Source organism: Poecilia reticulata, linkage group LG12 (assembly GCF_000633615.1).
Source record: "Poecilia reticulata strain Guanapo linkage group LG12, Guppy_female_1.0+MT, whole genome shotgun sequence".
Taxonomy (NCBI): domain Eukaryota; kingdom Metazoa; phylum Chordata; class Actinopteri; order Cyprinodontiformes; family Poeciliidae; genus Poecilia; species Poecilia reticulata.
The window spans coordinates 16,698,441-16,715,531 of NC_024342.1; the positions used below are offsets into that span (position 1 = coordinate 16,698,441).

Genomic DNA, 17,091 nt, shown 5'->3' on the forward strand with positions numbered 1-17,091 from the left:
TAGCCTTGAAGGAAAAGCTTTGCATGGTTGTTCTGTACTTGCTCATGTTTGCAACATTCCTAAATCTGCATTGTGAACCTCCAGGTTGGATTAATTCTTGTGCCCCATTTAGATTTAGCTTTTTGTGTCAAACATAAATGTGTAACCATACAAATAATCCGATTAAATAGGACAAGCAATCATTCAAGTATTTAATGTATTGGGGGGTGGGAAAGCATTCCAAATCAACCAGGCCTAATGCAAAATGTAATCTCCGTACTTGGTAAACAGTGAATTAACAATAAATAACCACTTTTTTGGTTGCATTTTACCAGTTACACAACTTCTCTGATAACTGGCTTGTAAAATCAGGATATCACTAAGATAAAACCTGTTTAGCATCTTAAAGTAGCCATAAAGATCTCAAAAGCAACACAGAAGTCAGACATTATTCATACTAACAAAGAATTTCTCAAATGTTTTCCAGCTGAGGACCACTTAACCAACTTAACAGACACTCACAGACCACCTAACTTGAAATGTCCCCACAGTAACATAAAATCTTAATATATACAACCTGAAATGAAAATATTAGTCTCTTTATGTACTTATTGTTGTTTTCTTTGTTCATCCATGCTGTTTGGTAAATGAGAATGGCCACCAAAGCCATGAGTCCACTCAGGGCATTTTGAGTTATTTACAAATACTGAAAGTGTGGATCATGTCATACACATGGAAATAAAAAAAAACCTAAATGTATTAATAACATTTAGGGGTTTTTATAATCTATTAGCACAACAAAAGAAAAATAGAGTTGGTTTGCCAGAAACAGAAATCCTCTTCTGCACCATTAAATATAAAATTACCCACCAATTTCTGTCATTTGTATTTATCTATTGTATTTAACTAATTAAATTAATTACATTTTCAATTTAATTTAATTACCTTTTCAATTAACTTGATTAATTATTTTTAATGAGGTAAACATAACAATAGCCGTTTACGTGTGAGCAGCAAGTAAAGCCGTAAAGAACAGTTCCCACCAACTGAGACTCGCTCCTGGCATAGAGCCGTCAAAAGAACTGAATTGCTTATGAATGACATCAGCAGCAGGTACGACTTCCTCTGATTACGTTTATTCCTGACCTTGGGTCTTGAGTTTTTCTTGACCTGGTTTTAAGCCACTTATCCATAACTAATTTTAAAGACAATTCTTTGGTAAACTAGCTGTCTGAGTAGCACTTTGAGCTCACATCACGCCAAATAAACAGTTGTTTACATGCAGTATCTTGCGGACCACTAGGGGGTTAGGGTTAAATCTTCAAAATAACAGTGGAAACATGTAAAATGATGGTCAGGAGTTATAAGAGAGACTTGATTGATGTTGCAATCCCAGACTCGATTGGGAATAATGTTTTTAACGTACAATTTTTCATTCAAATATAAATATTTATTTCAAAACTGATCCTCCTTTTACATTGTTCTACTGTCTTTCGAGAGGTGGTCATCTCTCCTGCCAGAAACAAACTTCTTGGTAAACTGAAAATCATTTTAAAACTCAATCTGAAGGTATTAATAATTTTGGCTTAGTTATGAGCAGTAAGAATGATTTTCTTGGAGCTGGGGTTTAATATTTTCCCACAAATTTAAGTGGTTTGCACTTTCAAAATCTCAGCTCTTATTTTCAGTCTTCCCAGTAAACTGAAGTTCATCTTATGGAAATTTTTGTGCATAAAGATAGAAGCATATACCCATTTTTAAAAAAATTTTTTTTTTATGAGAGGCATTGTTGTTGGCTAAAGTAACATACTGTGGTGAGACTATGGTTGCAGTCTTTCACTACATCTGTAATGAACCCCAGCATATTGTGGCTTTTTTCCAGTAAGTCCAGACCACACAGACAAATAGAGGAGCAGGGAGGTGCAATGATGGGAATTGTGGGGAAACGATGTTTAAAAAAAAATTATCCGAGAAAATGGGATCAAGGTTGCGTGTTGAATATCACACAACAAAGTGCAGAAAAACACAGCATTGTTGCTTTTTGTGATCATAATTGTGTCTGAATGAGGGTATTTTGTCAAATAATGATACAATTGAAACTTTTTTTTCAATAATTCAATCTTAGATTTAATTTACATACAAGATTATATATTTGTGTTATCGTTTTTGCATGTATTGCCATTATTTAAGATTGTTATGGCTTAAAGCTAATGAAACCAAAATTCAGTTACTATATAAATTACTGAAGACCAGTACGTGCATGTACTCTGCAGATGCATCTCACTTACTGTCTGCTGGACAACTTAGTCAGTAGTCTTTATCATAATTGTCAGGCTCATAATAATATAAAAATATATCTGGTCTTGTAACATTTCAGTTATCTGAGGATCTAAACATTGGGATTTAAGTGGCTCTGTCATAAACACTAAGATTACCAAAAAAACCTGTTAAGAATAAATAACCTTTTCCTTGATATTCCAATTTGAGATGCAACTGTGTGTGTAATCCATTTTTACTCATTGCTTATTAGTTTGCAGGCCTCATTTTGCTTTGAATATGCCGTCTGTGTTTAAGTAAACATTTGTTGATGTAGCAGCATTCACATCTATGCGCCACATTTTCTCCATGAAAACTGTGTCAATTCCTGAAAGACTCTGACTTTGGCACAAGAATGCAATGTGGTGCAGGGTCAGCGACACAAAGATCCCTTTGTGGGTGGTTGTAGCCTTCTGGCGAGGCAGGCCGGTCTCACCAGGTAGACGGGGGGGAACAGGTTGAAGGAAACGGCATGATGGAAATGGATGACCCAGAATGGCAGCGAGACGGCGTGGAATGCGCTTTCTTGTATGATGTTTGCACATGTGTAGGTGTCTCATGTGGCAGAGGTTCTTTGAGGCCTGTAGGGGGGTGGTTAGGAGGAATGGTGCGATGTTAGGGTGGGAGAGGATGCATGGGCCTCCTGCAGGCTGGGTGTGACCCCAGTGGAGTCGGGCTGAACTCTGGAGGCTCCGGGGAAGATGCCTCCTTTGAGGAGGTTATTTATTATGGCCACCTGGAGCAACTTATCTCTCCTTCCCTCTCATGTTTGCCTCGGTACCTTCGGTGTTCAGCAATCGGTCTGTCTTAAAGCTCACAGATTAAGCAGCTGCTGCTCGAGTGAAACAGTGCTGTTAATGGGAGCACTTTATAGAGCTTTTTTATTGACCTAAAATCCTCCTGCCGGCATTTCGTTCTAATCTCTGGAAACATTAGTCATGACATCGATCTCTAATTGTTAATTTTATTGACTGCTATTGTCTGTGTCTGAACTGAAGCTCTCTGGAACATGCCAACAAATCCTGATCGTAATGTCATTGAAGGTAAAATAGCCCCCATCAGTTTAGCTAAGGTAAAATATTTTTCCTTCTGTGATTGTGCAAAAAAAACGACAACCTCCAAACAAAGAAGAAATGTTGATCATATGGTCAAACCACCTGAACTGATCTTTGAAAAAACAATGGGCTTGTTTATGAATCAGAGCTGGGTTTTTTTTCGCTTAGTATGCTTACACATGGCAAACTAGTTTGGGAGCAGTAATACCATTGCTGTTCTTTATCTGTACATTTTTCCTTTCCAAAATTACCATGTTATGTGTCCCAATCACACATAGCTTTCTCTGAAATATAAAAGGAAAAAAATTCTGACCTTTCCACTAAATAAACTGAGTAAAATGGATGCTACGGTATTGACAGGCGTTGGGGATCACAGCCACCACCCACCCTGAAGCCCGAGAGTTGAGAGAGCATCTCAAATCCAGAAATGCTTGAGACGCAAACTATACTGTAGTTCGAACACAAAATATATCTTAATATGCAGTAACACAAACTGCTTTTGCACTACCACTAACCCACTTTGATCTTGGGGTTGCAGCCAATCGGTACCAAGAAAAATAAATGCCGCTCCTGGATTGGCTTCTCTCCAAATGGCAGCCAGTAGCATGTCAAGTAGCATTGCACCCAGGTTTTCTAGTTTCTTTTGATGTTGACATGCTCTCTTGAATAAATCTGTGAATTTTCCACAAATAATTTGGAGTCGCATTCTACAGAAAAATCTGCAAATAGGTGAATCCACAAATACTGAACTTCAAGAAAGGGGTTCAATGTCTTTTTAAAAATGGTGTGATATTGTGTTCAGTCTAATTTGAGCCAATCAATTTATCAACCTGTGTACACGGCTTCGACCCACATGTCTAAATGTTACACCACAGAGCAATCCTTCAGACCCTCTTGTCTTTGAAACATGAGATATGCTCACTGGACTCACACAAGAAACTCTTTGTCACGCATTCATCAATTTACTAATTATCAAATTATCTTCACTCAGGAACTGTTGGTTGCATTATTGACTCTCAGTTCATATTGAAGGTTCTTTTCCCATAGAGAGGACAGACGAGATCATTAACCAAACTGTATTTGGAGATACAGAGACGAGAGCCAAGGTAACAGCAGCACATAAACTGTGAAATGTTTACAGACCCGCTGACGATGACGCTGAGCTACAGTTCCAGTTCCTGCAGCAAGAATAATTTACCTATCTTCTACACTTCAAATTTCCCAGAGTTTGACCATGTTTGTGTGCTACATCATGTTGGCTTTGAGGAGCCGCTTGTGGAATGTGTGGGGGACACAGATCTGGTTTCAGGATGACCTTGAGTGTGCCACGCCGCAGACATAGCAAATTTAAAGCTGTGTGAATGTTTAGGACACGAGTGAAGGAAGGGAAAAAGAAAAGAGTGTGCACTTTTTCAGTTGCTCTAAGACTATATTTACTATTTTATTTCAATTTTATAGATACACAGATACATTCACAGGCATCTCAGGTAAAGATTTGTGCATTCCCTTAAAATAAATGCATATTTTACTGTAAAAGCATAATGTATAATTAACTAAAATTTCAAATTCAAGTATGTAATTTGAGTAAGTGAGGAGAAAGTTCTGGTTAAAATTTTTCTTTAATGTACGTTTCCCACTTTACCTGAATCTTAGATCAAGGTACAGACAGTTCTGATCAGACCATGTGTCTGCGTTTTGACCTGTCAAAAATTTTTTTCCTTTTTTATTTAATAAAATCTACAAAATCAAATAACATAATGTATCTGCTTTGTTAAATATGTCTTTCTTTTATTAACCTCAAGACGGCATGCATGAAACATGCATCTTTACTAAAGTGGGAATTTTCAGCTTGAACCCTTTAACAGCGAAGGAATCAGATTTTTCAGTGAATGACCTGCTTACTACAAGTCAGAAGTGTTCATAACCTGCTCTTGTCATCTTTGAATGCTTGCCTCTGACATAAAAGGAAAAATAAAAGTAAAAGCAGCATTTTTTTTCCCCCCATAAAATCTGAATAGGAGAGGTAGAGAAACCAAGGTTGATATGAGGGAGGATCTGAGCTGCTTCAAACTTCCCCTCTGACTGAAACAGCAACACAGATTTACACTGAATGGATACAGAGTTGCGTTTAAAGAACGTTCAGTCTGTTTATACCACTCTTTGATTACATAGTTCTCTGGAGATTTACTTACCGCTCGTATTCAGTAGCTGCTGCTCTGCTGTCAGGCTGCTTAGATCTGCTTACACTCGAAATAAAGAAACCTGTCAAGGAAAGCTTTTCTTACAAATGACTGACGGAGTCAAAGTGAACATCCTTAATGTGTTGTGCAGGTCTTTTCTAAACAAAACTCCAGATTTTGAACTTGTATTTGTAACAGTGCTTCTGTCTTGCTTTCCGGCTCTGTGTAAAAGACCCCGGCAGACTAAAGAGAGTGAGGGAGTGAAAGTTAGACTTCCAGTGCGAGGAAGGCATCCATCTAGTGTGGCACAGAACTGTTCAGCTTCCTGACCACAATCGTCCTTAGGGATGAGCTGCTGTCAGAACTCGTTTTACTCTGCATAGAGGAACTACATGCACCTTCTGTTGATAAAAAGAACAACTGTGATTTTTAACTGTGATTTTTAAATAACAATTTCACGGTTTATTTATTGCAAGATAACCGATTTCTGATTATTTTCTTAGTTTTAGTGTACAGTTGGTCTTCTATGCTGCTATTGTTAGTTTGGCAGGCGTTGAACCAGATATGAGTAAAACATTTGTTAGATTTAATCTGGAGAATCAGCTTTCATGTTGTTTGAAGTTTTCATCACACTGTCCCCTTGCATATCTTCTCTGTGGACTTGTTAATGGTCAGAACTGTACATTTGGAGATTAACTTGGAGACTAACTTTTCTGTCATTTTGTGTGATGCTGTGGACATCAGTGAAATTTCCATGACTATCCTTGGCTTTTAGGTACATGAATTAATGCATTTAGATTAGAACATGTTAAAACACTTAATCCGCTCTTTGAGTCATTTTTTTCCCCATGTTTCAGCTTTTGGCTTACAACTTGACAGTGTAAAAGATTTTGTTTTTAATGTCGTATCTATTTGTGACATGATGTAAATTAATAATTTGGATAAAAAAATAAAACCCTGGGGAGAATCTCATAAGTGTCTGTAATAGGATTGCCATTTAAATAATTGATTCTGAGTGTAGACCAAACACAGATAAGTTGCATAAGTCTGAGGTCAGAAAAATATTTGTTTTATTTAAAGTAACCCACCGCCTTTTGTTTTATTTAAATGATTGGTATCCTAATGAAATGGCAAATGTTTGAGGTGGCTGTTTTTCCTTAAAAGCCATTTTTTACTGTTACATAGAAGTATCACTTGGATGAAGAGGAAACCTAGATACAGATGCATTACAATAAATTACTAAGTAAAACTAACCTACTCCAATAAATCAAATTTAAAGGGAAGACTCTTACATTAAGGTGTAGTAAACAAATACTGTATAATGTGTAAAGCAGCGGGACAATAAAAATCTTGATATTATTGATCTGATGTTATATCCTTTTTTTCACTTTTTTTTTAACTGGGACAATTATCAATATTAATGTAAATAGACTCTTGAAACATATCCCACTCTGCCATAAATGTACATATAAATTTAACTTTTTTAAAGAAAATGATTGAAGTAAATTAGCTTTTGTAAGAAAAGGAGGCTCTGTTCGAAGGCTTTAGTGCCTAAATAATCTGGTCTTTATCAGATTCTAAGATAAAATAAAATCTTTGAAGGGTACATAACAGAGATTAGACCGTTCTATTAGTTTATATAATACTGACGACACTTCAAAACCCTTAAATATGTACAAGATACACAATACTATTAAGGGTCTGTTCCCAATATGGTTGTGACTTTGACATCAAATATAATGCTAAGAAAAGCAATGTTATGATTGTTAGAAGTAGGGCAGATAAGCATCTGATAACCCCTGACTTCTCTTTATCTGGCATTGTCCTCAACAGATGCAATGAAATTAAATATTTGGGACATTACATAACTGATGACCTGTCTGATGATTGTGACATTCGTAGGCAGTATTGTATGATGTATGCACAAGCTAATACTTTGGTCAGAAAGTTTAGTATGTGTTCATCCTCTGTGAAGATAGCTCTTTTTAAAGCTTTTTGCACTTCACTTTACACGGCCCATCTGTGGCGAAGATACAACAAAAGTAGCCTGCAGAAACTTTATGTGGCCTACAATGACGGCATGAGGCTCCTACTCAGAGTGCCTAGATGGAGCAGTGCTAGCCATATGTTTGTACATAATGATGTTCCCACATGCGCAGCTGTGCTCAGGAATCTCATGTATAGATGTATGTGTAGATTTTCTGTGTCATGCAATAATATAATTGCAATTTTAGTAAATCCTGTTTTTAGTACAGTGAGATTTTTCTCAAGATTGTGGAAACATTGGTGTCATCATTTATTTGTGACTCAGTGAATGTCATGTTTTTATTTATTTTTTTATTTTATTTTATTTTAATTTTATTATTTTTCTCTTATTTCCTTTTTTTATGGACCTTTTTGGTCTGGAATAAAGATTGATTGATTGAATACTATATAATATTAAAAGGTAAAGCATACCTCTGTTGATCTGTCTTCTTCTGCCTCTCTCTGTTATAGTTTTTAGTATTTTTAAAGTAAAATTTTTTCCCTTAAACAGCCAACCTTTTGGACACCATGCTGCTGAGGAGTGGATGGAGGGAGGGATCGGACCGGCCCTCGGCGGAGAGCAGCAGCACCGCCACAGTCTCAGCTGAGAACACACTGCGGTGCCACTGCTACCCTCAGTGCCCCGATGGATCCGTCAACAACACCTGCATGTACGCTGGAGACCACATACAGAAAAATGACATTACTCTATAATGAGTCTAATTACATGTAAAAAGTAGCTGTCCACCATTATTAGAAAGATGAAAATCGATGTTCAATCTTTGTGTGTAATAAATAGACGAAATAACCTTTTTTTTTTTTCAATCTTGTAAAATCTTTCTCACATTAAAGAAGTTAGGAAACATCCAACAGACTGTAAAGTTTCCATAAAAATTGTTCTAGTAATATTAACTTCAATTAGATTTTTTGGTAACGCCTTATTTTAAGGAGGTGTGCATGAGACTGACATGAGTCTGTCATAAACATAACACGTCATGAACATTAATGACTCTTCATGAATATTTACGACTGTTGTCATGAAGTGTCATTTGGTAAATAAGGACATTTTTAATGGAAAGGTGCACTAAAAGTTGCATTAAAAGTTCATCAAAAGTGTCAACTTTGCATTATTTTGTAAGTGATGACACTTTTAATACAAAGTTTCTTTAAAGCTTGTATTAAAAGTCCATTAAAATTGTCAACTTTGCATTAAAAGTGTCATTATTTACCAAATGACACTTCATGATAACAGTCATAAGCATTCACGAGAACTAGTTTTATGTCAGGTGTTATGTCATACATGACAGTCTCATGCACATCCCTTCAAATAAAGTGTTGCCAAAATATCTAATTGAAGTTGATATTACTAGAACAATTTTTAAGGAAACTTTACAGTTATAGTTAATGTAAGATTACTTTTTTGCCTTTATATGTTATTTATGAACTTTTACAACAATCGGAAGTTCAGTTTATTAAATCATAATATGCATCAATCAAACTTTTATACATGTAATGTATGATACACCTGTAATTGCTGATTGTTCAGGTAATTATTTGTGTGCATTGATTTCAGGACCAATGGTTTCTGCTTCACCATGGTTACGGAAGAGGAGGGGGGTCATGCTGTGTTCAGCGCAGGTTGTTTGGCGCTGGGTGGCTCTGAATTTCAGTGCAGAGTACGTTTTTATGCATGCATGTTTCAGAATATTTACCATGCATTCTTCATCTTCAGACACTGTTAGGTAATTTACTAATGCTGACCAGGGCAACTGCCCATGTGACCTACATTATCCACCTACATCCAGTTGAAAAAGTGGCACGATTTACAAGTTTCTGGTCAAATCTTGTATAAACTATATATCCAAATGTGACAAAGTAAAGTTTTTACAAGGCACCGTATCTTTCAGCTCCGAGATTTTTAAAAAATAAATTTTTATCAAAAATATTTCTAATATTCATTGCCAGTTGCTATCATGTTAAAATATATTTTTTGAATGTTTTTAAAGGATACCTGGGGTGCACGCTCCTGGAGAGTTCTCGAGTGTTGCACGGATCATGACTACTGCAACGTAAACCTGCGTCCAACGCTTCCGCCGCTCGTCACATCAGGTAGTTAATCTCACACAGTGAAACCTGCCGCACTCTAAGGTTTTTAGAGTGGCTTCAATTGGGCCGACGCAGGGTCGGTGATGGACACTGCCAGTTTAAACTGTTACTAACCACAGTGTGTTGCTGGAGGGGAAATGGCTCCTGCTGCTCTGGAGGAGCAGAGGAGAGAGTGGCAGGTGGAGCAGAGAGTGCAGACTTGGCTTGTTTTCTCACTTTGTAATGAAAAGGACAGGCTCTCCCCAGGGCCTGCTTGAGTTTCTTGCCTCAGGACGGATGTGAGGTATATGTCCATCTGTCACTCCATGGCAAGCCAAGACACACACACGCACACACAAACACCAGCATTCGTTCTCTTTCTGCCTTTGTCAGAAACACTCAACGTTTTGCTTTTACAAATACATCCTAGACTCTACTTTCTGTACAATGCAAACATTGGCCATCTGATTTCTCAGCTCAGCTGTAGATAAATAGAGCATTATGCTTTTGTTTGGGTGCTGGCAAGGCCGATCATGCACTGTTCTGCAAAAGTGTTCATAACCCGCAAACTCTTTTTTATGCCTTTAAAACAACAAATTATTTTGTTGAGACTTTATGTGATAAATCTGAATAATCATAAAGTAGGAAGTGATTTAGTTAGATTTTTTTTTTTCAGTAAATTTGGAAAGACAAGAAGCAAGCCAGCATCATTTCTAATGGTAAAAGATATTAAAAATCACATTGTGTGAGATTTTTTATCATTGGTGTTATAAAAAAAGTGTTAAATTTGCACTTTTTGTGCTGCACAAGATTTGTCAATCTTTTTTCAATGAAATAAATAACGTCAGTCAAACGAAGTATATCCTGTTTTTAGTCCTTTAGCTGTTGTTTTCCATGAAGCATCTGCAGCCTCTTCAGTGTGTGTGTCTGTGATTGACAGCACCGAGACAGAAGGGCCAGAGCTCCGGAGCCGCTTCGGGCCCCTGGGGTTTTCTGCAGCGATGTCACTGCGACACGCGATCCATGGGATTCAGGAACGGGATGTGATCGATAACGGGCTGTGAAAGCATGGTGCGGGAGGTGGAAGGGTGGTGGTGGGGCAGGGGGGTTGCACATGAGTAAGACCGAGGGGGATTGAAGGGGAGTAGTTTGACGCTGCCACTCACAATTAGAAAGATTCTCAAGTTGATAAGAGAGAGTGTCATCCTCCATTAATCAGTAACATTTTACCAACCCTCCTCTATGCTCATTTAAATCGAGGACAGAAATAATTTATTTATTTATTTATTTTTTTACTCTTGTTTCATGTTTTTTCTTTCAGAATACGTGGACAGCAGCATCCAGTACATAGCTCTGTTCATTTCGGTGACAGTTTGCAGCATCTTTTGTGTTGTTCTCGTCCTCTGCTATTTCAGGTACAAAATGCCTTTATGAACATTATAAACCAATACATTTATACTTGCTAAACCAATCCTTCTTTCCCTCTCCATGGCAGATATAAGCGACAGACATCACAGCCGCCCTACAGTATCGACCTGGAGCAGGATGAGACATACATTCCTCCCGGAGAGACTCTGAAGGATCTGATAGAGCACTCCCGCAGCGCAGGCTCCGGGTCTGGATCAGGACTCCCTCTGCTGGTAGCAAATAAAAACAGCATCCTAAAATGTCTTGGCATGTTTAAGCGTAGGTTAAATTTGCTCATCTAGAAAGACAAGGGATATTTTCAATGAGTGGTATATTTAGATCCTGAGTGCTGTTGCAAGAAGAGGTGATGTAACCCAGTTGTAAAGAAGTCTTGTTTTGCATGATTTGCAAACCATTTCATCATAAACTGTTCATAAAATATTAATTGTAAGAGCCTCCAACTGTAACACAACTAATAGGAATCACCAAAAACATGCTTCACATCTTCAAAATCTTTTACAAATGAAAGTCTGAAAAGTGTCCCATACATTTAGGTTTAGCCGAATTTACTCTGTGTGAATGTGTTAGATTTACACAAAGTAAATCTTTCACTTGCACTTGGGTGCAAGTGAAAGATAAGTTAAATTTTTTTTAAATTGTGCTCTTGCCTTCCCCTGTCTAATTCCACAATGTGAAACTGCCCATATAACTCGTATCAGAAACTGCCATTGGTATACATGCAACCAGATCCACATGCAGAATGGTCTAGTCAAAGCCCAGACCTAAAATGCAAGTGAGAATCCAAAGGCAGACATAAAAACCCATGTTCGCAGATTCTCTCCAGGACTTTCTAGATGTGATAATTTTCTTGAGATAACTCTAAACAACTTGTAGCTGTAATTGCAAGAGAGCATTGACCCGGGGGAGCTTTAGATTTAAAAATATTCTACCTTTTGTTTGTTTATTACAAAAAAAAATTAAAAATACCCACAACATACATAGAAGTTTGTAGTTATAACTCAACAAAATATGAAAACCGTTTGGAAGAAGTTGAAGAAACTGCTTGTGTTCCGTCAAAAGGTTCAGCGGACCATTGCCAAGCAGATTCAGATGGTTAAGCAGATCGGAAAAGGCCGATATGGAGAAGTGTGGATGGGCAGGTGGAGAGGTGAGAGAGTGGCCGTCAAAGTCTTCTTCACAACCGAGGAGGACAGCTGGTTCAGAGAAACGGAAATTTATCAGACCTTCCTGATGAGGCATGACAACATACTGGGTAGGTCGACAGAACCCAGAGGTTTTGCTGCTGGCGCTTACTCCTCCTGCCCTAATCCAACCCGTCTCGTCTGCAGGATTCATCGCAGCTGACATTAAAGGAACCGGCTCGTGGACTCAGCTGTACCTGATTACAGACTACCACGAGAACGGATCCCTGTACGACTACCTCAAGTCCAACACCTTAGATGTCAGCGCTCTGCTGAAACTGGCTTATTCCTCCATCTCAGGCCTTTGCCACCTGCACACAGAGATCTACGGCACACAGGGCAAACCTGCTATAGCGCACCGAGACCTAAAGAGCAAAAACATCCTGGTGAAAAAGAACGGCTTCTGCTGTATCGCCGACCTGGGGCTTGCTGTCAAGTTTAACAGGTAGAAGAGTTGTTTTGATGCAGATTATTGGAAGGCAGAATAAATGCATCCTGAAGCATAATTGTGTTCTCATTGTGCCTTTCAGTGACACCAATGAGGTAGACATCCCTCCTAACCTACGAGTTGGGACCAAGCGCTACATGCCGCCTGAAGTGCTGGACGAGACCCTGAACACGTCCACTTTCCAGTCCTTCATCATGGCTGACATGTACAGTTTTGGTCTCATTCTTTGGGAAGTGGCGCGGCGATGCACCTCTGGAGGTCAGAAAATAACGTACTTTAGTTATCAGAACTCATTCCAGTGTTTTTTGGGGGGTTTTTTTGCTAATGATGACAGAGGACATTGACTTTCTTACAGGTGTTGTTGAAGAACATCAGCTGCCCTATCACGACCTCGTGCCCACTGACCCTTCGTATGAAGACATGAGGGAGGTGGTCTGCATTAAGAAGCAAAGACCTTCAATGGCGAATCACTGGAGCAGCGATGAGGCAACTATTTATGTTTTTCATTGCTTTCAGCCGCCAACCTCCAATTTAGTAATGCAAATGTACATTCTGCTTCGGGAGGATTTTATGTTGGAAGTTAAGAGTAAGAAATTGCTTCACTTAAATAGCTTTACCTAACCTCTAATTTTATTAAGGCACCAGTTGAACTTCAGCTCAAATAAAACCTTTTTACAGCAATAGCAACATGTAAAACTTTTATTCCTCCATCTGTGCTTCTAAACTCTTTATTTTTCCCACTCCTACAAAGGTCTGCAGACAAACTGCAAACTGTTAGTACCTCAGTTTTAAGACGCTGATTACATTCCAAGAAAATATTTAGAATTGCATTTTGTTTTAGATTTCATGTGCGTTTATAATCTTAACAAGTATATTTTTTAAGGTGCAGGATTTCACTTTGATATAAAGCATTTTTATTAAATGTTATTATTTTTATTTTTAACTGGAGAATAACAAAATCACCACATTTTCTTTCAGAGGGAGTTTTTTTTTGTTCTTTCAATTTATGCGAACATTAAATATTTGCCGTTAGAAGGTCATATACAGCTATATCACCATTGTCATCCCTTGTAAAGATGTGAATAAAGGCTATAAAATAAATTTATCTTTTAGTGCTCTAGCATAATCTCTCACTTGAAAGAATACTGCTGTTCTCTAACATCTTTTATTACTGCAGTGCATTAACAGTGAGCTTCTGAGATTTTTTTTTTTTTTTTTGCTTATTTTATCATCCTGTCCTTGCTTGCCAGATAACCCTGGGACTTTGTCCAGCCTTATGTTGCCATACTGTTAAGTTTTTGTTCTAATTTTAGTAATAAGATGAGTAGATAATTTCCTGTTGCCATTTTCTGTCTTTTACTGCCATAAAAGAAATGCTTCTTTTAAGGCCTTTAAGACATGACTAAGAAAAGGTGCTGGATTCATTTGTAGCCTGATGAGAATTACATTTGTTTGTTTTTCTGTTCTGGTATTTCTAACGTGAACTTGATGTGTCTTCAGTGTCTACGGCAGATGGGGAAACTGATGTCGGAGTGCTGGGCTCACAACCCGGCTTGTCGCCTCACGGCCCTCCGGGTGAAGAAGACCCTCGCGAAGATGTTAGAGTCCCAAGACATCAAACTGTGACGGAGAATCAGAGAGATGCTTTCTTCTCACCTACAGACTTGTCACTGCCACTGGCACAGACCTCTTCAAACGACCAATCGGAGAAAGGGAAAATAAGAGACTGTGAATGATCGGACAAAAAAAAGACACTGGCACGCAGGATAGTCGATAATGAAGCCAGGAAGAATGTCAAGAAAAAGATTTAGCAGACGTTTGTCCTCAGACTAGGAGATCAGATTGTGCTTTCTGTGAAAGCGGAGTGTTGGCCCGGCCAAAGACCGTCCGTGTGGGGAAAGGCCCTGCAGGTTCCAGTGAGGATGCCGCTGCAGCCCCCTTCCTGAAGCCATACAGCAGTATTCTGAGCAGTCTTTTGTGCTGTCACAACTGCCCTTTATGTGTTTGGGTGATTTTTATTTCCATGAGCTTTGTGAGACTTGTTGCATGGAGAGTTCACGTTCAACATGATGGTAGCTTCAGCCTAATAATTCTAAGACAAGTGACCTCATAATCAAAAGAAATTATTGAATATATATATTTTTTTTATTTTGTAATTTTGTTCCTCATAATGTATTTTTAAGTTTATTTTGTTTCAAAATTAAACTAAGATCTTCTGAGCTTTCCAAGCCAAGTCTGTCATCTTTGTATCATTTTTAAATTACGTTCAATTTTTACAAAGTTCATCAGAGCTTGTTCATTGAGAAATCCCACTCTGAAACCATGGGCAGAATGACGTAACGAACCCCATGTGTCCCCAAGACATAGAGGTTTCTTTCCAGAACTTTGAGATTACTTTCAAAACGTTGGTCCCAAAACGTTTTGTGGAACGCATTAGTTATTTTTCAATGTTTTCCAGGTATCTTACAAATGCAATGGGATTTGCTGGTTCATCTCCTGGAATTACTTTCAGAAATCATACTTAGCCTCATGGTGAACAGTGTTTTGTTGCCTCTTAGCTGCCCTCAGGATGTCTGTACCTCAGCCTGATTGGTCGCTGTGAAACTCACTGACCACTCAGAAGAGATTATGATTTATTGTTTTTTTGGGGGGTTTTTTACCTTGCCTCTGCTTCTTTTAGACAATGCCTTGGTGTGCTTCCTATGGTTGAAAAGCTGTTAGTGTAAAAAAAAAACCCCAAAAAAACCCAAACTTGCCAACAAGCTGAGCTGTTTGTTTCACTCTCGTCACAATTTCTGTGCCTCAAGATGATTATTCAACACCAAACGGTCAGTGCCAAACAAACTGGCCAATCATAAGGCGAACTGATTTGTTGCTGCTCCGCTCTCCTCTAGATGTCACCTTCTTAGCGCAATTTCATTACCACAAGCTGATTGCTCAATGAAAAATCCAACTGAAAGATTGTTTTCTTGCATCCCTGATCTAGTCTGGATTTATTTCAATGGCGCTTTAGGTGTCATGCTTTTGAGACGGTCACTCCACTTTAAGCAGTTTGGGTTCGTTCTACCATCAGAAAAGAAATTATTCTGTTGCATCTGTGTTCATCAATGTGATTAGGCAAATATATATATATATATATATATAACCGGCCAATCAGAAAAGAGATGGACCTGCTGCGTAGCATTTACCCACTAGCTGACCCTCTATTAGCCTAATTTCTGTGCCCCAAGCTAGCTATGTTAGCAAACTGGCTAATCAGAAGCAATAATTTTCTGTCACTTTTCAACTCTAGATTGGCCAGTTGGGTTTGCCACTGTCCACTCAGTTTGAGACATAAAAATCATGAAATCATGAGGGAAATTTGCACTTGGATCTCAAGAAGCAGATCCAAGCAGTGGAGTTAGACATTTTTATTTCTGCTTTGCCTGTAATCATATGGTAAGCTACACAAAACTGGATCAACACAAAAAAAAAACAAAAAAAAAAACTTTTCTACAGATACACAAACCTGACTTTCTCAGGAATTTTATTTCATAATGTTACAAAGTTGGATTTACAAGTACAAAAATGTTTGGCCAAAATTTGTGCCCACAGGATAACAATCTCCTCTGAAACATTGCTCCGCAGTTTCAGAAATTCAAACAAGAATGCTTCATTTATATTGTTGAATATAAATATAATTTATTATCAGTCTTAAAAATTCTTTATTACACTTTGTACAGTAACTCGACAGATGAAACGCAAGCGAGGAACATCATGAGTGCCAGAAACAAACAGGCTACATTCTCGCTATGCACAACATTAATCATGAAGCTGAAGGACAATCGGGTAATGCAAAGGCTAGCCCACTGATAAATGAATAGATTGTTTCGAAAGGATGCAGAGTTTGCATAGACAGCTTTACAAAAACTTGGACAAATACATTTTGGGAAAAAAGAAAAAAATAAAGAACACCGGAAAAGTCGCAAGTTCTCGCTTCATTAAAGGAATGTCGCATTTATAGCTATCAATAATTAATATGCACATGACCAGCATCATCATGACACTGATGGCTTCTGTCGTTTAATGTACAAACTTTTAAATCAGTTAAAATCTCAGCCTTTGTCTCAAAGTGCTGAATAATGTGATTCGACTCCAAACACGAAGCAAGACAAGACTTAACTGATTAACTTTCAGGCTAAACTGACCCTCACATCTTACGTCTCCATTTTTTTTGGTAGAAAGCAGCTGTTTCCAGCCACATTGGTCCTACAAAAATAAAGTTGTTTGATCACGGGATCGAGTTGTGGAAATGATTCTATCTGATCATAAAAGTCATTAGTGTCATTGTTATTTTGTTATTCTGCATGGGATATTATGTAGGCTTCCATACCAAATCTAATTTCTAAAAAAAA

General features: G+C 38.0%; 1 protein-coding gene across 3 annotated transcripts in view; it reads left to right on the forward strand.

Moving 5' to 3' along the window:
- Nucleotides 1–14,897, forward strand: part of bmpr1bb (bone morphogenetic protein receptor, type IBb) — a 51,940-nt gene extending 37,043 nt beyond the window's left edge. For all 3 annotated transcript variants that reach the window (XM_008424250.2, XM_008424251.2, XM_017307683.1), the window contains 10 exons: nucleotides 8,067–8,226; nucleotides 9,129–9,231; nucleotides 9,562–9,664; nucleotides 10,962–11,055; nucleotides 11,136–11,280; nucleotides 12,128–12,320; nucleotides 12,397–12,694; nucleotides 12,780–12,955; nucleotides 13,053–13,183; nucleotides 14,198–14,897. In XM_008424250.2, coding sequence (XP_008422472.1) covers nucleotides 8,067–8,226; nucleotides 9,129–9,231; nucleotides 9,562–9,664; nucleotides 10,962–11,055; nucleotides 11,136–11,280; nucleotides 12,128–12,320; nucleotides 12,397–12,694; nucleotides 12,780–12,955; nucleotides 13,053–13,183; nucleotides 14,198–14,323 — 1,529 coding nt within the window. In that variant the 3' untranslated portion in view covers nucleotides 14,324–14,897. The remainder of the gene's footprint in view (nucleotides 1–8,066; nucleotides 8,227–9,128; nucleotides 9,232–9,561; nucleotides 9,665–10,961; nucleotides 11,056–11,135; nucleotides 11,281–12,127; nucleotides 12,321–12,396; nucleotides 12,695–12,779; nucleotides 12,956–13,052; nucleotides 13,184–14,197) is intronic.
- The last annotated feature ends 2,194 nt before the right edge of the window (nucleotides 14,898–17,091 follow it).